General features: G+C 41.7%; 1 protein-coding gene across 2 annotated transcripts in view; it reads right to left on the reverse strand.

The window, feature by feature from the left end:
- lhx4 (LIM homeobox 4) overlaps positions 1-22,373 on the reverse strand; it is a 124,750-nt gene that overhangs the window by 80,125 nt on the left and 22,252 nt on the right. The window contains exon 1 of one of the 2 annotated variants that reach the window (XM_043699924.2): positions 2,078-2,158. The exons of the other annotated variant lie outside the window; for it this stretch is intronic. Within the exon in view, the coding sequence (XP_043555859.1) occupies positions 2,078-2,153 (76 nt within the window). The 5' untranslated portion in view covers positions 2,154-2,158. Of the gene's footprint in view, positions 1-2,077; positions 2,159-22,373 lie in introns of those variants that run through there. 2 annotated transcript variants of the gene reach the window in all.

Below are 22,373 nucleotides of genomic sequence, written 5' to 3' on the forward strand. Positions count from 1 at the left end.
AGCAAAGTGCAGGGATGCTTTCCCAAACTGTCAGCGTGTGTGGCAAGTGGACTGTCCAATACATGCATTCCGACTGCCCGAGAACAAAAACAGGGACAAACCGTGAACAGACCAGGGTCCCTTAGTCTCGAAAACATTCTGCCTTTCCAACCAACAAAATGGGGCAGATTGAGTTTTGTTTTGACAATCTCTGACTTGTAACTTGGGAACAACGTTTAAAATGTAATGACAAACTCGGAAAAAAAAACCCCACTTTTTCATTTATAACGAAGAAAGATGCTCGAATGTGACTAGAACACCCATAAATTGAGACTAACTAAAAAAAAAGAACCATGGTAATTACAAGTTCACAGACGTGGAGTTTGCCCGTGATCAGGGAGAAAGTGTTCAAATATGTAACTTTTAACAAAAAGGCACAACGAGTTAAACTGAGTCACCAGGTTCAGTTGATGTAACGCAGGAGCATATGTAAGAAGGCGAGTGTTGTGATTAAGAACCATTGTTCCATGGAGGATCAATGTGAAATATAGTGACTTTTTAGCATATAATAAACAAAAGCATTAACACCTGCATGTCATTGACATTTGAAAGCAGATAAATATAAATAAAATTAACTTGCGTTCAAATTTAACATTTTAAAAAATGCTTAAGGTTTGGATCAGGAGCTCAGTCGCCGCAGCAGGGACAGTCCCGTCCTGATGAATGATTCAGACTGGCAAGCAGCAGAAATCCCACTCGCTTTCAGTCCGCTGTGTCCCCGGGACAGCTCCTTGCGGCCGCTCGTCAACAGCTCACTTGAAGCAAATAAACTCAACGGTGCGGCTTGGTCCGGGTGTTACGGGGAGCACGGACAGAATACTAACCAAACCGGGAACACAACTAGCAATTGGAAACACACTTTTCTCAGCACACTTCTCTGGATTACATACATCCCCAACATCCATCCGGCCTCGACACGGGCATCCCCCTCCTTGGTTGCTGAGTAACTCGATCTCTACACTTTAACCTAATTATTTTAAGACAGCTTTGAAACCCTATTTAATATTAATACTTCCCCCCCCCCCCCACACACACACACACAAATATGCATATGCGTGAAAATAAACAATACACTTTCAGCTAAAGAGAGAGAGAGGCTAGTGGTATGTCCCGGACTGTTAATATGCCTTGTCGATACATGATAAAAACTGAAAGGCAGCCTTGGAAATAAAACCTGATAAAGACTATTTATCCGTGTTGCCTGACTATATGAAGCAGGCGGGCTGTCCATTATAATTGGGCTTCCCGTCTCCCTGTTGCGGCTTCCTGCACAGCTCTGTTACTGGCGTTGAGTGAATGGTCTCTGACAGTGTCACACGCTTTAACCAGCCCCCCCACTCCTCCTCCCACTGCCCACTGGGTGCACACGGTAACATTCCGGGCAGTTCAAGCCCCGATCCTCGAACCTGCCCGAGGCTTCCATGTCCTCTTTGCCGAGTCATGTCAGCTGAGAAGGCAGGCTTGGGTTAATTTATTTTTTAAATTATGATTTCTCCTGCAGCGTTGGCTAGCCTGAACTTGTTGCGGGCTTTTTTTTTAACTCCAGAATTGCGGAGCAGCGCAGTCCGTGCAGTATCCCTTCATGTTTCCAACCGGAGAGCTTGCCCACTTCAGGGCATTGCTGGCAGCCGGCGCTTCATTGCCAGGTGACTGATGTAACCCACACCGGGGTCTTCTTTATCCCCTTCCTCCTCCCGTCTCCTGATGAAAAGTTGCAACACTCACGTTCCCGAGCCAAATGGTCACCAATACGTTGGCCTTAAACGAGAACATCGGGGCCTTATGTACAATGCAGCCTGCAATGCATTTGGGCTCCTCATTTGAATTCCTGCAGCAATGCATCCACCTGATGTCCCTTCTGATACATCCTTCTAACCCTGGCCTCTATTCCCCCACTCCCTCCTCCGAGCTCCCCCAACCTCAGCACGCACCCCCTTTGCTCAGAAATGCGGATTCCCCGCCGCATTGGCATATGGAGTGCGAGCAACAAGGCTTCCCCGCGGCTGGATAAACGTCCCTGGGACTGAAAGCTCCTTACGTTGTACCGTGACTCCCAGCAGCTCCCGAACTCCTTTTCCGGGACTCTCTGTGGTCACGGTTGCACTTTGCATCATTTTGGTTTTTTTTCCCCAAAGGAGTGTCCTTCCCCCACTACACCTCACCCTCCCCTACCCCCCCAAAAACCTTCCTCCACCCCCTCCCGTCCCACCAACAGCGATAGAACTATCTGTCCAGATCTTTATACTCTCTAATTCTAAAACAAAACAAAGAAATACGATTCCGTCCGGATCTCAATGAATAAATCCACTGGCCCTGTGGCTGTGTTGATGCGGGATTTCCCTTCTCAATGATCCCTCCAGATCTCTCTCTTTCTCACATCCAGTCAGTCCAACACATCATGACATCATGGCTCCCCCCCTGCCAATCAGAGAGCGAGGGTCCCCCGCCTTCCTCCTCCCCTCTCCACCCCCAGGGGGCGCGACTTTGCCATAAGAGGAGAGTATTGAGGAGAGTGGGCGGGACTTTGGTTAATTGGGTCTTGGTTCGGAATCGATGCACCACCTTGTCCTGCCTTCCCGTCACTTATCAGAAGTCAGGCCAGCAGGCGCAGACTTGCATGCACTAGCTCAATGTTGCGTTTTGTTTTTGCTGATGGGTCCATGGTGCGGGATAAATGTCTATCAGGAGGGCCCTGGCTGCACTGGGATATTTACACAGCGACGCATTCATTCCAATACACACAGCCAGTCCTGGCAGGGTCACCGCATTGACACAGAGAATGTGCTTTGCAACCTTTCCACCTCCCTGCCAGAGCATTCCACCCCAGTCCCGCACCCTTACCCCAGGAGAACTCCCAAAAGATCTCTTATTACCCGCCCACACTCTACTTGCTCCAATTAGCGCGTTGGTGCAGCCCCTGTCTATCCCATCCTTTACTGGCCGCGCCTTCAGATGTTTAGCGCCGAAGGGTCTCCTCCAGCGTGCGGAATTGAGGACTGCAGATGCTGGAGGTCAGAGTCTAGATGAGAGCGGTGCTGGAAAAGCGCAGCAGGTCAGGCAGCATCTAGCAAAAGCCCTTACGTTGATTTTCCTGCTGGATGCTGCCTGACCTGCTGCGCTTTTCCAGCACCGCTCTCATCTAGACTCTGACCTCCAGCATGCCTCCACCTCTCTTCCCTCCATGCAGAGACCTTTCCTTAACACTGATCTCTTTGCCCACACGTTTTTAGCGTCTGTCGTTCTACCTCCTTCGCTGGCGCGCTGTCAATGTTGAACTGGTTACCCTCCGTACGAGGCCTTAGGACGTTTTGCCGGGTTAAACTGGTTAAACAAATGGAAATCGTTGTTGTTAATCCTTGGTGATGTCGCCGAGAGGAACATGCGGTCCACTTCCCCAGGTACCGCCGCAGCACCCAGTCTCTTGGGTCGTCAGCAAGTCTCTCAAATGCCCTTTGGTGGCTGGCCGCCCTAATTTAGATGAGACACAATTTCCTCCAGCTTAACGTTTGGAAAATCGAAGCCTTCTCCAGCGGCTGTGTTCGATTCCATTAAACCGCATTCACCCTGCCCTCACTGAGCTGTGGGGGAAGCAGCGAGAACGTTCCAGCTTGATTTGGAATGTTATTTCTCCCTCCCCGGGTGCTGTCTGACCTGCTGAGTGTTTACTGCCTGCCTCTACTCCCCTCCTCTTAGCCCCTCTCCTTCCACCAATCACCTCCTCTCAACACATGCCCAATCCAAATCTCATGCTGATAACATTAATCAAACTGCAAATGCTCTTTGTATTTTGCCCCCAAACTCACTCCATCGTCACCCCACCATTTTACTTCCTCCTTGCGTCTCTAAATCCACGAACCAAAGGTGTCCAGGACCAACATCACCTGTTTCTTCAGCTTTCACATTGCACAGCCCCACACTCCAGATTATCCTCTTCACTATTTCTGTCGTCAGGTTCTCTGTGCAGTTCTCTCGTCGGTATCCTCTTCCTCCAAAGACTTGCAATTTTCATCCGACACCTAACCTCTCCACACCCCCAACCCCGCTTCGATTTTCATTTGTAGTTCTTACTTTTTTCTCTCTCTGTCGGGTTTACGTTGTGTCACAGGTTAATGAATTCCGGATTTATGAAGCGCCCGTGGGCAAGACAAGAACTGCATCTTGGCAGTGAACATACAGGATAGCAATGATTAGACCAGCGAGCTGGAAACATATTGGAGAGGTCTGTCCTCAGTAAAGCGAAACCAGTGCGGATATCAATTTGACTTGTTTTACTATTGTCAAATGTACCTAACTACAGTGAACAGTTTTGTTTTTACCGTGCAGTACATACTATACATACCATACAAAGATTATAGGGTGATAGAACAGAACGGGGGACAGAAAATTACGACTGCAATGGTGCACAAGAAGCAAGGTCAACATTAGATTTGAAACTTGAGAGGTAGGGGATGAAAGTCACCCTCTGGGACCAAAGTGCTAGTGTTCGAGAGCGTCAGGTGATTGGAATGGAGATGCCCCGGGAATCTACTTACCCAACTTGAAAGCTTTAGTTTAACCAGGTACAGAGACAAGTGCAAATTCTGGATTAATGGTTAAAAATCACACCACACCAGGTTATACTCCAATAGGTTTATTGGGGAACACTAGCCTTTGGGAATGCTGTCTCCTTCATCAGGTGGTTGTTGAAAGAGCAGCGCTCCGAAAGCTAGCGCTTCCAATTAAACCTGTTGGACTATAACCTGGTGTTGCGTGATTTTCAACTTTGTCCAGCATCGGCACCTCCACATCATGAATTAATGGTGCGGGGTTTGTGGCCGACCTCCGCTCGACTAGCAATGATTAGCCTGAGTTCTGCCAGAGTGGGTCATGGAATGAAAAGAAAATCAATAAGGGGTGTGTGAGGGGTCGGTGGTTTCAGGTGGGAGACCAGTGTTACAAATGTATCTTGAAATGCGGGTGAAAGTACGGTCGTTTTAACAAACTGGGAACTATCGACCTAGCATACTTTGCCGGAATATAAATGCTTCTCATTTTCTTTTATTTCTCTCCCGCTCGAAAAAGGTTCGAGCGACTGTGACTGACTTCATCATTGCCCTGATCCTACCGCTGTATTGTAATGGGGGACACGCTCTGTCCGTGCAAGACTTTAGCAGGGGTCCGTCTCTCGGATTCACATTGCTTTCATTCAGTTCGCTCGACTGAAGGCCTTTTTTTTTTACAGCGCATTGTGGCGGAGCGATCGAAATAATCCCACCGTTCCGCTATCACCGGTGCGTTCCTTCAAGCAAATCCCTATTGGATCGACCTCCACCGGCCCCTCAGGCAGAGAGAGAGAGAGAAAAATGAACACCTTTTCTCCCGAGTCCTCCTTTTGTCAATCGGTTGAAACTTGGAAGCAACTCTCTGAACCTCAGCAAGTCGAACGCTTCTTTCAAATTTCCTCTTAATCGTTCCAGATCAAAAACCTCCCTCCCCGCACATTGTTCCAGTAAATGGTGCCTCCAACGCTGTGGTATTCTGCCCAGAGTTTAGTGCCTAGATTTGAGACAATGCCCCAGCTCAGTAACCCCACGAAGCAAGTGCCCACTCCCTTTATTCTCGTGTACACCGCTGACCCACCGCCGTGTCAGTGGGAAAAAACAGCAGTCTGATATCGCCGGTTCAACATAACCTGCGCGGTCCATCCTAAGTGAACAATAACAGCACCTCCAGAGTTCAATTTCAAAATAAGACTAACTCCTTTCATCGCGATTCGGAATGCCGGTGTTGGACTGGGGTGTACAGAGTTAAAAATCACACAAGACCAGGTTATAGTCCAACAGGTTTAATTGGAAGCACCAGCTTTCGGAGCGCTGCTCTTTCGTCAACCACCTGAACATGAAGCTCCGAAAGCTGGTGTGTGCTTCCAACCTGGTGTGGTGTGATTTTTAACTCTTTCCGTCGCGTCTCCCACTGAACTGGCTGCGCACCCGTCTCTCTTCAGGCCCCAGTTCGACGTTTATTTAAACAAAGCTTCCCCAATTGTTCACATGTTGCTTATAAGTGAGGGAGAAAAGTCGGAGAAACGCAGCAGGTCTGCCGGCGTCTGTGGAAAGAGGAAGAGAGTTAAAGTTTCAAGTCTGGGCTAACCCCCCTCCACCCCCGCCCCAAAAACGTTCTGCTATAGAATCAGACTGGAGTCACGTCGTTAACTCTTTCGCTCTCTCTCCACAGATGCTGCCAGACCTGCTGAGTTTCTCCAGCACTCCCTTTGCTTGTCTCAGATTTCCAGAGTTTTGTTCTTGTTCGCAAAACCAAAAGGACCAGGGTGTAACCTTCCAATTTTTTTTTCTGCATTGCCTTCCCGCTGAATTTTGCCACTTCACATCGGATTCCACCGCCGACTTATCCCCACGTGATTTATCCCCTTTCCCACTTCCACAGAAGTCGGGATTTAAATCTCTTCTTTCTGAACAGAGTCCGGCTCATGGAGGAAGCAAAAAAGTCATGCGGTACCTTTACTCTGTGATCAATCGGGAGACTGACAGTTTCCAGGGGTGGCTGTACCGCTTTCTCTGATAATGTCTACATCGCAGCTCTCTCGCATCGCCTGAGTCAGGCAGACACAGTGGCTTTGAGTTGACCTCACTCTGTGTGAGCAGAGACAGACTTTATAAACTAACATCCCCCCTTTCCCTTCTATTGAACAAAACTCGCTCGAATTGTAAGCCTTATTTTTTTAAGTGAGCGTTTCTTTCGAATTGCCCGAAGCCCAACAAAGAGATTGTCAAGATTCGCCAGACTGTGCTGCTGTTTGGTACAGCCACTTCATTCCTCTGAACGAAACACTGTCTAAACGGCCTAGTACCGGAATCCTGAACAGACAAGTCTCCGTGCAGTATACGTGTCTGCAAATACGTCTGAATAATCAACAAGTGAACCCCGAGGGGACCTTTCAGGGGATTATACTAATCAGCAAATGAATTGATTCATCGAATTTATTGATCAATTCTCAAAATGGAACAAAATCAATGGTGGTATCGAGCAAAGATTAATTTTAAAGTACATTGTGGCCAGAATCAAGCCCGGAAGCGCACAGCACCTCAAGGCCTTGGACAGCAGAGAGTATTGCGCGTGGTCGTGTATTCAGCATTAGCACCACAACACCCTTCAATCATACAAAAACCATCTCTGACACACGGGCAGCTGCGCCAGTCAGACTGCAGTGCTAGCAATGCCCAGCAAATGCCACACATCACCCAACCCCTTTAGAGAGAATGTTTGTGACCAGGTACTCATTCCTGATGTAAAATCTTCCTCGCTGTCCAGTTTTGACACCATCACCTTGATAACTTGTGATTTCTCTACCTTTATTACTCTGTACAGTTATAGATTACTTGTTACTTTGATTAGACCCTCAGCGTGTGACTCTTATACTCATCATATTATTCCAGCCATTTGGTTTGTCTCCAGCACCATCTTATTTTAATTTTTTGTGTGATCATCCCTCTATCGCATTTAATCCCCTTCACTGGCTGTTCAGCTGTTGACACTTTACCCACACTGTCTGACATTCTTGATCACCTGCAGAGACTTGTTATTCAGTTTGTGGATACTCCACTCGCACCATTTGCATGACCTTTTGATGTCTCTGCCTATAAGTTCTGTGCCTGTGTGCTTCTCTTCACCTGATGAAGGAGCAGCACCTCGAAAGCTTGTGATTTCAGATAAACCTGTAGGACGGCAACCTGGTGCCGTGTGACTTCTGACACTGCTTAGCGCACTGCGATGTACCCCAGTGTGGACACTGCTGAATGCACCATGCTTTAGATGTTGTGATGGGACTACATTGAGTTTAGTCTTGCAGCCTTGGAAAGTGGAATCTAAAAGAATTAGGACGTTATTCCTATGCATAGAAATTTTTGAAAAGTAAGAAAAGAGTAATAAAACTTGCTATGTTTTACAAGCAAATCCAGATAGTGGACAAGTAGCACCAATACTTTCTGACTGCACACCTATGCACTGACAGATCTAATGTGATGTAGTGATATGGTAACCTTTACCCCTTAGCCTGAATGCCGGGGTTTAAGTCACAACTGATTTGATTTGACTTGATTTATTGTTGTCACATGTGCCACCATTTTGCATGCTCTTTGGGCAGATCACACCATAGAAAGTGCATCAGGGTAGCAGAACATAGTGCAGAATACAGTGTTACAGTCACACAGAAAGTGCAGACAGAGAGAGAGATCAACATTAATATTTGAGCAGTCTGTTCAAAACTCTGATAACAGTGAAGAAGAAGCTGTTCTTGAATCTGTTTTTCCGTGCATTCAAACTTGTATACCTTCTATCCTATGGAAGAGGGTGGAAGAGAGTATAACCACAGTGGGAGGGTTTTTCATTATGTTTTCACTATAGTTACACAAAAATTAAAATATGATGGCTTTTCTGAGGCAGCAGGAAGTATAGATGGAATCAAAGGCCGAAATGCTGGTTATTTGTGCCCCTTGGGAATAGCACTTACCATACCATGCTGTGATGCATCCAGATAGAATGCTTTCTATGGTGCGTCTATATAAATTGGTAAGAGCCTTTGTGGACTTGAAAAATTTCATAGCTTCCTGAGGAGATAGAGAGTTGTGCTTTTTTGACCATCACATTGACGTGGGTGGACGAGGACAAATTGTTGGTGATCATCATTCCCAGGAACTTGATGCTCTCAAACATCTCCACCTCAGCACCATTGATGCAGACAGATGTGTGCCCTTCACTCTGCCTCCTGAAATCAATGACCAGCTCCTTCATTTTGCTGATGGAGAGATTGTTGTCTTTACACCAAGCTGCTAAGCACTCAATATTTTTCCTATACTCTCCCCTGTCATTGTTAGAGACCTGGCCGACAACGGAGGTGTCATCAGCCAACTTGTAAATAGAGTTGGGCAGAATTTGGCCACACAGTCACACGAGTTGAGAAGAAGTACAGTGGGAGTGAGGACAATGGGGATACACAGCCTTGCTGGGCAATGGTGTTGAGGATTATGGTGAGGAGGTGTTGTCACCTATTCTGATTGCAGTCTATTGGTCAGGAAGTCAAGAATCTCATTACAGAGAGCGGAGTTGAGATCCACATTGCTGCATTTGGAAATTAGTTTGTTTGTAATTGTGGTGCAGAAAGTGGACATAGGCATCCTTGTTATCCAGATGTTCCAGGGATAAGTGTTGGGGGGTAAGGAAATGACATCTATTCTGAACTTGTTACTCCAGAGGTGTGCCAGAAATCTGAAACCAACCAATTTGTTCTGACACATACGGAGAACCTCAATAGGTCTGCCAGCATCTGAGGAGGGAAAAGAGAGAAAAAGAGTTAACATTTTGAGTCTGATATGAATCTTCTTCAGAAGAATTATTCCACAAAAATCATATCAGCCTCAAAACATTACCTATTTTTATTCTCTCCATATATGCTGTCAGACCTAATGAGTTTCTCCAGCAATTTCTGTATGTGTCGGAACAAATTGATTCAATATATCCACAGTTGGCAGTCATTTCCAAAGCAGGCTTTCATCACTGCACTGCTTTAGCAAATGATTGGATTTTAACACAAATTGAAACTGATAAGAAGTCAATCTCAAACTTTCTTGTTGTTAAGCACAAGAAGAGCTTCAATCAGGACTCTGAACGGATAGGACAAATAGACAAAGTCTTTTCCCTGTGTTCAGGGAGTCCAGAACTACAGAGCATAGGTTTAGGGTGAGAGGGGAATGATGTAAAAGAGACCTAAGGGGGAACTTTTTCACACAGAGGGTGGTACATGTATGGAGTGAGCTGCCAGAGGAAGTGATGGAGGCTGGTACAATTGCAACATTTCAGAGGCATTTGGATGGGTATATGAATAGGTAGAGGTTGGAGGGATATGGGCCAGGTGTTGGCAGGTGGAACTAGATTGAGTTGGGATAGCTCATCGGCATGGACGGGTTGGACTGAAGGGTCTGTTTCCATGCTGTACATCTCTATGACTCTATGACTCTAATTTCTGAAATAAAAAAATGCCTTTAAGCCCTAACTAGGTTTTCTTTGGAAATACAGAAAGGCAACATGAATAAAGTTTCCCATCAAACATGACGCTGATACTGAAATCCATAAGAACTTATATCCAAAACAAATGTTAGCACATATGTAAAGAAATACTGATACAATTGCATATATTTTCACCAAAATTCACAGAAACACAGACAAATGTATAGAACAGTGCACATTAAAATCTTCAAACAAACCATCACCAAATGCACAGAAAAGGAAACGTTAATACACAGCAGAACCAATGTAAGCACACAGAAAGGCTGTAAAAATGCATATAAACTCGAACAAAGATCAGAAATGAAGAGTAAGCCCTGTTTAGCCTCTTCGGCCATTTAATAAGATTGATCTGATCTTGACCTCAAGTCCACTTTCTCACCAATTCCTCAAAAACTTTGACTCTCCATTATTCAAGTCTACTTCTGTTTTAAATAGATGTCATGGCTCAGCCTCCAGAGTTTTTTTAAGTAGCAAATGCCAAGAGTTTACGAAGATTAGAAAAAGGAAATCCCTCCTTGCCTTTGTCTTAGATAAGTGACCCCTTATTCGGAAACAACGCCCTTAGCTCTAGATCCTTCCATCAGGTGAAACATTCTCTCAGAACCCATACTGCCAAGCCTCCTCTGAATCTTAAATTATTCAATAAGGGCACCATTCTTTTTTCTAATCTCAAAAGTGCATGCGTTCAACTTTTTCCACTTTTTCCCACAAACAAGCCTCTGCCTTCCTGGAATTAAACTACTGTTCTTTCTTAGAATAGCCTTTAGTGCAACCATATGCCTCTTTAATTAACATAACTAAAATTGCAAGGATTATTCTGGGTGTGGTCTTACCAATGCCCTTCAAATGTGCAGAAAGACTTCCTTACTTTTCCACACTAGCCCTGTTGCATTAAAGATCAATGTTCTATTTGACTTCCTAATTACCTACTGTACACGTTTGCTATATGTGTGGATGCATCCAGATCTCTTTCTACCATAGCATTCTGTGGTCTCTTACAATTAAAAAAAAAATTTGCTGTTAAATCTTCAGATCAAAATGGAGAATGTATCTCTTTTGTCCATTTTATACTCCATCTATCAAATCTCTGCAAATTCACTTTTTGCACTGTTTATGTGTTCTGCCCACAAATTCCTTTCCTATTTATTTGTGTATCATTATCAAAGTTGGCTAAAATGCAACCTTTCATCCAGGTCATTAGTGTGAACTATAAATAGTTTAAGCCCAAGTAATCCTTATGGTGTTCCATGAGTTAGAACTGACATACTGAACTGACATTTTATCTTGATATTATGTTTTCTGTTAGTTAGCCAATCCTTTAACTATGTTAATATGTTATCTCCAGTATTATATATGTTTACCTTTTTTCAGTCATTTTTGTATGGCACCTTATCAAATTCATTTTTGAATCCAAATGCAGAAGATCTAATGGTTTCTCTTTACCAATGATGTTTGTTACTGTCTTAAACAGCTCCAAGAAATGATTCACAATTTCTCATGGCAAAGCCGTAATGGCTTTGCCCTACCCGATTTTATTATGATTTTGCTCCTACTTCCTTAATAATAGATTCTAGCATTTTCCCAACAAAGGTGTTGGGGTACCTCGAATATGATTTTCTGCTTTCTGTCTCCCTGCTTTTTAAATAGAAGTGTCACATTTCCAGTCTTCTGTTCTGCTGGAATCAAAGGAAATTTGCAAAAATTAAAACCAATGCATCTAATTGCTTTGCAGCTCTAGAATGCCAAGGTCTCGAGTGCCACTAATTTGCCTAGTACTTAATCTCTTTCTCTAGTGAAGACTGTTTTAAGTTACTCATTTGCTTTTCTCCCTTATTTTCTATTATTCTTGAGATGCCTGTTGTGTCCTTTAGCAAGGAGTCAGCAACCAGATTATTTGTTCAATGCTCTGCCAGTTTTTGTTTCCCATTATCAACTTGTCTTATGATTCAACCTTAGCATTAACTACTCTACTTGTTACAAACTTCCCAAAGTTCTTACCATTTTGTCTTTCTTTCTAATTTATTCTCACAATCTATATTTTTTCTCTTAACCATTTATTTTTTGTCCTCCTTTGTGGATTTCTAGAATGTCCTTTTGTTTTTCTGATCTCCCATTACTGTTCAAAAGAAAAGAGTATGTCTTTGCTTTCAATGATATACCATTGTTAAATTGCTCAGTTAACCAGAGATGGTTAATCTTCAGGCAAACTTTTGCTTTTGCAATGGAATAGAAATTTGATCAAAATTTTGCAATATCCCTGTTAATGCCTGTCACGGCTTATTGACTATTTTAGATTAAAATCTACCTTGCAGATTACTTTAACTTAATCTTCAAATCTTTCCAATTGTCTTTATTTAAATTTAAGACAATTGTTTCAGACCTTCAAACTGAATGTGAAATCCCATCATTTTACGATCACTCTTCCCCAAAGGATCCTGTGCAATGTCATCAATAATGCATGCTTTTTCATCACAAATTACTGGATCAAAAATAACCCATTCCTGGCTGGTTCCAAATTGTGTCAACTATCCCAGATACAATGCATGAATTCATCCTCAACGTGACTGTTGCCAATTATGTCTCCAATCTAGAAGAACGTTAATGTTGCTCATAATTATTGCAGTAAATTTCTCATAATCGCAATCATATATCTTTAAATTTTCTAGCTAATTTCATGGACGTACATTTTCTTCTACAGGCATTGCACTGAAACACATATATTAAAAAAACAACACACAAATCCCGCAGAAACACTGACAAATCCCGCAGACACTGAGACAACAACACAGAAACGTCGTAATAAGAACCAACAAAGATGTGCATAAACTGTGGCACACATACCCCGCAGCATTGACACAGGCCTGCAAAATCAACAACAGAGAGCAGATAAATAGTGAAAAGTGCACGGTCACCGACACAAACACACAGAAACACCTAACTCAAGCCCTACCCCTGAAATAAATGCAGGGGCATCGATGCTAAACTATGATAGGCAGACTAAGAGAATTACAGACACGTGCAGAAGATGTACACACAAAAGCTTTTGATGCGCTGAATTCCTTTCAGTTATTTAATGTGAAGAACCTCCCTTTAAAACTGTTTGAGAAGGTTCCGCAACATTGAAACTGACTTTCTCGTCGGGTCAAAAACTTCAGTGATTTGTAACCCATGTTTAGCCCCCTAATCGCTCGTCCAGCCACGAAATCACATGGCGACAATTGCTACTTACTGTTCTGACAACATTTAAAGGACAAGCTTGAACGAATTCGCGGATTTTGCCCCTGAAAGAAAATGCAGTCAACGACTTGAGAAAGAAGTGGGTTGGGAGAGTCATCCTTACTGGGCGTTTCACATCTGTCTGCTCTCAATCACTCCGGCTCCTCTCCACACAAATAAACAAATATACTCAGAAACTTTTGCGTCTGACCTGCACATTTGCATCCAAATTTGGGCGATTGCGTTTGTCTCAAATTTTTATGATGGTAATTTTTCTGTTCTGCATGCATCAATTTTCTGCGTGGAACTTTCGGTGTAGTGTACTTTACAGGCATTGCATTGCATATCTCAATCTTTGTAGGTAGCACACGCTAGTTTCAGTATATGTCACCAATACTAATTTTTTGTGTTTATTACCAAGCATAACTGTATATATTATCAATAGTGAAATAACAGTTGCTGACCTGAACTAATTTGTGTCCAGTCGCGTGTTATTTTTCTCTCTGCTGCCAACAATAATTCGAGATCATTACTTAAAGCAAATTCAGTGTATACTGTCAATAGAAGCTTCAATGTATATTAATAATAATGATTTCAGTGCACGGTTACAATCGTTCTTTATCAACACATTATTAATAGTAACTTCGACGTGTTTACCAATACGTTCAGTCTGTTTCCAAATTATTTCAGTGTAAAGTACCAATAATATTTTAGACTGAAATAACTTGGTAATAAACTGAAAATATTGTAAGTACCAATAGTAGTTTATTAAGCAAGATATGTCCAGGATAAAAGATGAGCGTTTTCTTTGCACAGCAGGTCAGTCGTCTACCCGAAATGAACAGATAGGCAACTGGCTCACATGTACAATGCTTCCACTTGAAAGATAAGTAAACTCCTTTTTAGGGTAGGAAAGGCTCAAACAAAGAAGGGCAAGAAAGCAGCTGCTGCAGTCGGAGGGGAAACGTTATTGCGCTCAATAAACTGCAAGCCCCATTCGCGGAAAAAAAAAGTTAAATGGTGTACGTCAGATAAAAGTCTGTCTGGAAAAGAAACGCTACAGTCCCAGCTCTGCATTCAGCATGAGACAAAACGGCCCAGTGTATGCTAACAAGCGTTAAGTTTACAGTATTCTACAAGTGGCTCTTTAATATTTTATGTCAAGAATGTGTCAACTATATGTATTAACAGAAAATAAAGTATATTAGCAAGTATTGTTTTTATATGAATTAGAGCAATTTCAGCTCTTATTTTAGTGCGCAGTGCCGAATTTCTTTTTTTAATGTAGGTAAAAACAATGACTGCAGATGCTGGAAACCAGATTCTGGATTAGAGTGGTGCTGGAAAAGCACAGCAGGTCAGACTTTCCCAGCACCACTCTAATCCAGAATCATTTTTAATGTATCCAATAATAACCATGGTGCATGTTATCAATTGGAGGTCAAAAGAATTGCTCTGCAAATAATTGCTGCCAGCAAAGACTGGAGTTAGTCCATTTGAAGGAAGTGTGGACACCAGGGTTCTGCATTGCAATGCATTAGCTTTTGTGTTTAGGAAACATTGATGGGATTTCCACAGAATGCTCTGCATGATCACCTATCTGTACTAGATAATGGAGGCTCACTTTATATTCCACCAGCACAATTTCCATGCATTTGGGAAAGAGTAGGTTCATGTATTTTAGAGGAGTACACTATGTCGACAACTTACATTTGTATTAGTGATTTTAATGCAATGAAATCTCCAAAGATGCATAGAACCAAGAATGACATTAAAATACTTAAAGAGAAATTAGGTCAAATGACTGAAAGTTTAGTCAAAGAGGTTGGTATTAAGACATCTTTCTAAGAAGGCAATGAGATCAAGGAACAAAGAGCAGTGGACAGGAAAGGCCAGAGCTTGAATCCAGACATCAAGACACAGCCATCGATAGTTTAGAAATTATGACTGAAGATGTACAAAAGGCCAGAATTAGAGAAGCACTGATATATTGGAGGAATGTGGGTTTATATGAGATTACAGACATAAGAGGGGCAAACCATGAAAGGATGAGTGTTTTAAAGATAATGTGTTGCTTGACAATGAGCCAATGCAGGAGTAATAAGGGAAAGCAACTTACTTTGTTTTAAGACACAGGCAGCAGATTTTTGGATGATGTCAGGTTTACAGAAGGTGGAATGTGGGACAGCAGTCAGGAGTGTTTTTAAAAATTTGCTGTTTTCATGCTGCTGGCAAGCAGTTTCACTTGGACCAGTGAAAACTGGGGATCTGTAAGTGATTTTGTAAGAACTGTTGTCAGCAAATAAGGTTCTGTGCTTAAGGAATAAACTTGGGAAATGACTACGTCAGCATACATTACCAGATGGAATTCCAATTTGCATCACGAGAGTCATTTTAGTGTGCAGTACCAAAACATTTTCAATGTATATCAGGATGAGTAATTTCAGTGTATATTACCAGAAGGATTACATTCTGTTTTGCCAAAAGCAAATTTGTTTTGTGATAGCATAATTTCAGTGATTCACTGCAACAGTAGTTTTGGTGCTATGTCATATAGAGTAATTTAACAGTTTATAACAAAAATTAGCTGTAGGGTTCACTGCTATGTGTATTTTTGACAATTCGAGACAATATCCAAGAGAAATCCTTTATATTACAAATAATAGAATATTGTGTTATGAAAATTAATTTGATGCATGCTACCATTAGAATTTTTTGTGCACATTATAAAAGAGTAATCTGAGCATATGTCATCAAGTGTATTCAGTACATTTGCTGAAGTGCAGTACTCTTAGCGTGTGTTCTCAATTATATGGAACAGAACATCAGTAACAGGGTTTACAAAATTATCAATAGATGGAGATTGCAAAAGCTGTTAATGCTTAACTATCATGGCAGCAAAAATCGTACAATGACTCTCCCAACATGGCACCCAAATGTTTCTTAAACACATTGATGGAAGTCCTTATCATTCATGAAACAATCATTATTGCTGAACTAAGACAAATGCTGTTGAAGGTATTTGTCTTGCACTCATTAAGACAGGCACAAGAATGCAAAACTTTAAATGGAGCAACAGTTTATACCACATGATTAGTTGGCAGGTCAACTTCAATTATCAATGAAAATGCACCAGAGAGCCATTATCGCCCATGCTTTTGTTAATTTAAAAATGTACAAAGCTTGCACAATGAATAATATCTGCAGCAAGTATCTTTTCCAGCAATACTTAAGTTTGATACTGCCAAGCAACTGCAATAAAAAGTGAATAAGTTTGAAATAGACTGTCTATTCTCTATTGCCTGTGAATAAGGTGGGTTTGAAAGTGGCTTTGACATTACCCATGTGACCAATCAACATTTCAAAAGGACTGTGAAGTTAAACACCCTGGAATCATTAAAAAATTGCACAATACCACGGACATTGCATCTCTGTGCATGCAGCAAAGATGAAAGCATCTAATAAACAAAGACTTTTCTATGCTTTTATCCTTCAAGTTTGTGGTAGCTAGAAAATTAAGATACCACCAGGCTACTGTCAATGTTATAGCAAACAATATCAAACCAGTACTTTGGTGAAAATTGAACTGAATGTTTATCTAATGCAGTGATTTTTTGGAGAGGTAGGAACTGTAGGTTCTTTAGTATAAACACAGAAAATAGGAGCACAATAGGCCGTTTGGCTCTACAAGACTGCTCCAACATTCAGTATGATCATGGCTGATCATCCAACTATCCAACTTGTTCCCACTTTCTCTCCCATACCCTTTGATCGTTTAGCGCTTAAGAACATCAGCTAACTCCTTGAAAACATCCGATATTTTGATCTCAACTGCTTTTCGTGACAAAAATTCCAATGAAATTTATCCCATTGACAGAAGCAAAATACCGCAGATGCTGAAAATCTAAAGTATAATCAGAAAATGTTGGAGGTACTCAACAGTTTTGGCAACATCTATGGAGACAGTAGCAGGATTCTCAGGTCTATAATCTTTCATCAAAAGCAAATTTGCTTCTATTGGTTGAGCTTCAGATATCTTTAGGTGAGAAGTTTCAGTCATTCAGATCCTAGTTTCAGATTCAGATTCAGATCCTAAGAGCTATGTGGAGAGCTGTGTGCATAGAACTGAGATAATTTGACAAATGAAGTAATTTGCTAATCAGTCTGGCAACAGAAATCTAGCGAGATTGGGAATTATGTACAGAGGTTGAAAAAGGTGCTGAATAGTCACACTGGAGGAAGTGGAAAAAGTGACAAGATAATAGAGAGAAGTCATGGTGAACCATTAGAAAACTCTGGTCAGCCTCAGCTGATGCATTGCATGTAATTTTGGGCCTTATATTATATCATGGGAGGAATGTGAAGGCTATAAAGAGGGTACAGAATAAATTCATAAGAAGACTTCCAGAGTTGAGATACAAGAATAGATTGGACAAGTGAGATAACTCTACCCAGAGAAAGGAATATTGAAAGGAGATAAATTAGAATTGTTCAACATCATGAAGAGTCCAGGCAGACTAGATAGAGATAAATTATTGTTAATGTCTAGTCAGTAATTTGGTTAAATATGGTAATATCTTTATTAAAGAAGAAACAGATCTTGTGTACTAACTGAATACATATATACAGGTAACACCTATAAAACTGGGAGTGGGATGAGAGAAGTAAGACTGAGGACATCAATAAACTCTTTGCACAGAAGAAACAATATAGGTCTCCTGATTTCAATCTAGTTTGGAATCTGGCAAATGTGGTAGTAGAAGATGGCAGTCTCAAGGTGGAAATTGGAAACGAAGGTTTCTTTCAGACAGGAGATTGCAGTTAGAGTCCCTTTGGAGAAGAATGGCTGAAACCAAATGCAAAGTATCACAGTATGATTTTTCACAATATTTTCTGAAGCTGACCTCATGATCAATGGAAAAATGAATTAGATGTGGGTATAGCTTATGCTTTAACCAAGACTAAAGAAGGTACTGCCTTAGCAAAGTTGCTTTCTACAAGAAGGAAGGTCAGATGTAAATTATTCTCAGAGACATAAAACAATTAGACATTGTGGGAAGTTAGGAAATTCTTTTAAAATTTATGAACAAAATTTACAAGAGAGATGAACTTTTAAATACGTTTGAGGTATGGTCAGACGTTTTTTAATTCTCTCGGGAGATGTGGAGTCATTGGCTGGCCAGCATGTATTGCTCATCCATAGTTGCCCTTGAGAAATTGGTGATGAGCTGCCTTCTTGAACCGCTGCAGTCCACATGCTATAGGTTGACTCACAACAATACCCTTAGGAAGGGAATTCCAGGATTTTGACTGAAGAAATGGCGATACGTTTTCAAGTTTGGATGGTGAATGTCTTGGAGGATAACATGCAGGTGGTGGTGTTCTCACGTATCTGCTGCCCTGTCCTTGTTGATGGTGGTGGTCATGAGTTTGGAACATGCTGTCGAAGCATCTTTAATTAATTTTTGCAGTGACTCTCGTGGATGTAGACAATGTTGGTACTGAGCGTTGGTGGAGGAAGGAGTGGATGTTTGTGGTGCCAATAAAGCTGGCTGCTTTGTCATATATGATGGAGCTGCACTTATCTACACATGGGGAGAGTTTGCAATGATACTTCTGACTTATGTCATGTAGATGTTGGACAGGCTTTGGGGAGTCAAGGAATGAGTTCATCACTAAAGTGTTCCTGGCCTTTTACCTTTTCTTGAAGCTATCATATTTATATCATGAGTCTGGTCAGTTTCTGGTTAATGATAATTCCAGCATGTTAACAGTATGGGATTTAGTGATGGTAATACCATTGAATGTCAAGGGGCAATGGTTAGATTGTGTTTTATTAGAGGGAGTCATTGAATTGTATTGTATGGTAATAATGTTACTTGCCATGTTTCATTTGAAATCTGGATATTTTCCAGGTCTTACTGCATTAGGACATGGAATGCTTCAGTATCTGAGGAGTCACAAATGGTTCTGAATATTGTGCAATCTCCATGGAACATTCCCACTTCGAACCTTATGATGGAAAGAAGATAATTGATGAAACAGCTGAAAATGGTTGGGCCTAGGACACTACCCTGAAGAATTCCTGCAGAGGTTCATGGAGCTGCAATGACTGACCTCCCACAAACCTCTTCCTCTGTGCCAGGTAGGCCTCCAACCATCAGAAATGTTTTACCCCGATTTTCATTGGCTCCAGTCTTGCTAGAGCAACTTGATGTCACACTTGGTCAAATGCCGCCCTGATGTAAAGGATCGTCACCCTCACCTCACCTCTGGAATTCACCTCTTCTGTCCATATTTGCACCAAGGCTGTAATGAGGTCAGGAGCTGAGTGACCCTTGCAGAACCCAAACTGGGCGTCACTGAGCAGATTATTGCTGAGCAGGGGCTGCTTGATAACACTGCTTGATAACACCTTCCACTACTTTACCGATGATAAATTTAAGACAGATGGATAGTCTTTGATAATGTGGAATTTAATAGCCTACATGCAAGATTGCAAAATTTCTATGTGGGCATTCTTATTTGAGTGCTAGCTTTTAAACTAAGGTTTTGAACAGTTTTTCACCTGCTTTGTTGACAGTAATGAGACATTCAGCAGTTAAAAAAAGTAGTCAATGTTGGCATTGTTTTTAGACTCTCTAGTTATGGTGTACAATTGCAAATATGAGAGAAGGATCAAGCCTATAATGATTAATGATAGAGATACCTATAACAGATATGTAGACAACAGGAAATGGAGAATTACAACAGAGGAATAAACTCCAGGAAGTCTGCGGGATTAGATGTGGTTTAAGATATTATTAGGCAAAGTGTTCTTCCAAACAGGGGTCTAAAAATGACATACACCACATAAGGTTCAGAAGGAAAAGAGGGAACTACTGATCAAGTAGAAGAAATTGTTCTGGTCACAAGAAGCTTCAGTCCAATAATGAATAGCCATGTTGTAATTGTATTGTTTGGACAATGGTGCACTGTATTCCACATGGTGAGAAATAGATTGGCTAAGATGTGCCCTAGATTTTTAAAATAATAATGATCAAAGTAATTTGAAAATTGATAGAAGAAGCATAATATATAAATGGTGAGAGATTGTAGAGCTCTGAGATGCAGAGAGATCTGTGTATTCGCTTGCATTAGTCACAAAAGTTCAGTGCGCTAGTGTAGCAAGTAATTGGGAAATCTTATAGGAGGTTATTACTTGTCACAAGGAAATCAAATACAAAGTTAGGAAAGCTGTGTTTCAGGATGTAGGTTTGCTCGCTGAGCTGGAAGGTTCATTTTCAGACATCTTGCCACCATACTGGGGTAATATCATCAGTGAGCCTCCAGATGAAGCACTGGTGGCATGGCTCACTTTCCATTTGTGTGTTTAGATTTCCTTGGGTTGGTGGTGTCATTTCCTGTGTTGATGTCATTTCCTGTTCTTTTCCTCAGGGGATGGTAAATGGGATCCAAGTCAATGTGTTTGTTGATAGAGTTCCAGTTGGAATGCCATGCTTAAAGGAATTCTTGTATGTGTTTCTGTTTGGCTTGTCCTGTGATGGATGTGTTGTCCCTGTCGAAGTGGTGTCCTTCCTCATCTGTATGTAAGGACACTAGTGAGAGTGGATCATGTCTTTTTGTGGCTAGTTGATGTTCATGTATCCTGTTGGCTAGTTTTCTGCCTGTTTATCCAACGTAATGTTTGTTACAGTTCTTGAAAGGTATGACATTAGTTTTGTTTGTTGTCTGCATAGAGTCTTTCAAGTTCATTAGCTGCTGTTTTAGTGTACTGGTGGCTTTGTGGGCTACCATGATACTAAGAGGTTTGAGTAGTCTGGCAGTCATTCCAAAAATGAACCTTCCAACTCAGTGAGCAAACCTACATCCAGAACCTCAACCTGAGCTACAAATCTTCTCAAGATTTGCAAACTATGTTTCAGTTATACAGGGCACTGGTGAGACTGTATCTGAAGTATTGTGCACAGTACTGGTCGCCTTATTTAAGGAAGGATTTATATGTATTGGAAGCAGTTCAGAGGAAGTTTACTAGATTGATACCTGGAATGACAAAAGGTGGACACATTAAGCTTATATCTACTGGAAAAGTAAGAGGGTCTTGACTGAAACGTATAAGATCTTGAGTGGTCTTAATTTGGTATATGTGGACATGCTGTTTCCACTTATGGGAGAATCTAGAAATGGGTTCACCATTTAAAAATCAAGGGTTGCCCATTTGAAATAGAGATAGTGTGTTTTATTTTCTCTCAGAGGATCAGGAGTCATAAGAAGTCTCTTCCTGAAAAGATGATGAAAGCAGAATCCTTGAATATTTCTAAGGCAGAACTTGATCGATTCTTGTTAAGTAACGGATTAGAAGGTTATCAGGGGAAGGAAGGATTACGGATTTAAGATCACATTAGTCAGCCATGGTCATTGTGAATAGTGGAAGGAAGCTGAAATGGCTAACACCTGCTCCAATTCATATGCTTGTCTTCAGAGGTCTTCACCTTCAGATTTGTTGATTATAACACACGAAAGTCAATGAAAGGAGTGGTAATTCCATGTGCTTGCAACTGCAATTGAAGATATTAATATCTGATAAATAAGTAAGTAATTAATCACAGCAACTGCAGTATGTACTAATTTATTCAGCATCAAGCCAAACCAAGTTATAGAGTCATAGAGACATAGAGATGTACAGCATGGAAACAGACCCTTCAGTCCAACCCGTCCATGCCGACCAGATATCCCAACCCAATCTAGTCCCACCTGCCAGCACCCGGCCCATATCCCTATAAACCCTTCCTATTCATATACCCATCCAAATGCCTCTTTCATGTTGCAATTGTACCAGCCTCCACCACTTCCTCTGGCAGCTCATTCCATACACGTACCACCCCCTGTGTGAAAAAGTTGCCCCTTAGGTCTCTTTTATATCTTTCCCCTCTCACCTTAAACCTATGCCCTCTTGTTCTGGACTCCCTGATCCCAGGGAAAAGACTTTTCCTATTTACCCTATCCATGCCCCTCTTAAATTTGTAAACCTCTATAAGGTCACCCCTCAACCTCCGACG

This window comes from Chiloscyllium plagiosum, unplaced genomic scaffold (genome assembly GCF_037043375.1).
Source record: "Chiloscyllium plagiosum isolate Xiang-an unplaced genomic scaffold, Cpla_swu_hap1 HiC_scaffold_9, whole genome shotgun sequence".
NCBI classification, from domain to species: domain Eukaryota; kingdom Metazoa; phylum Chordata; class Chondrichthyes; order Orectolobiformes; family Hemiscylliidae; genus Chiloscyllium; species Chiloscyllium plagiosum.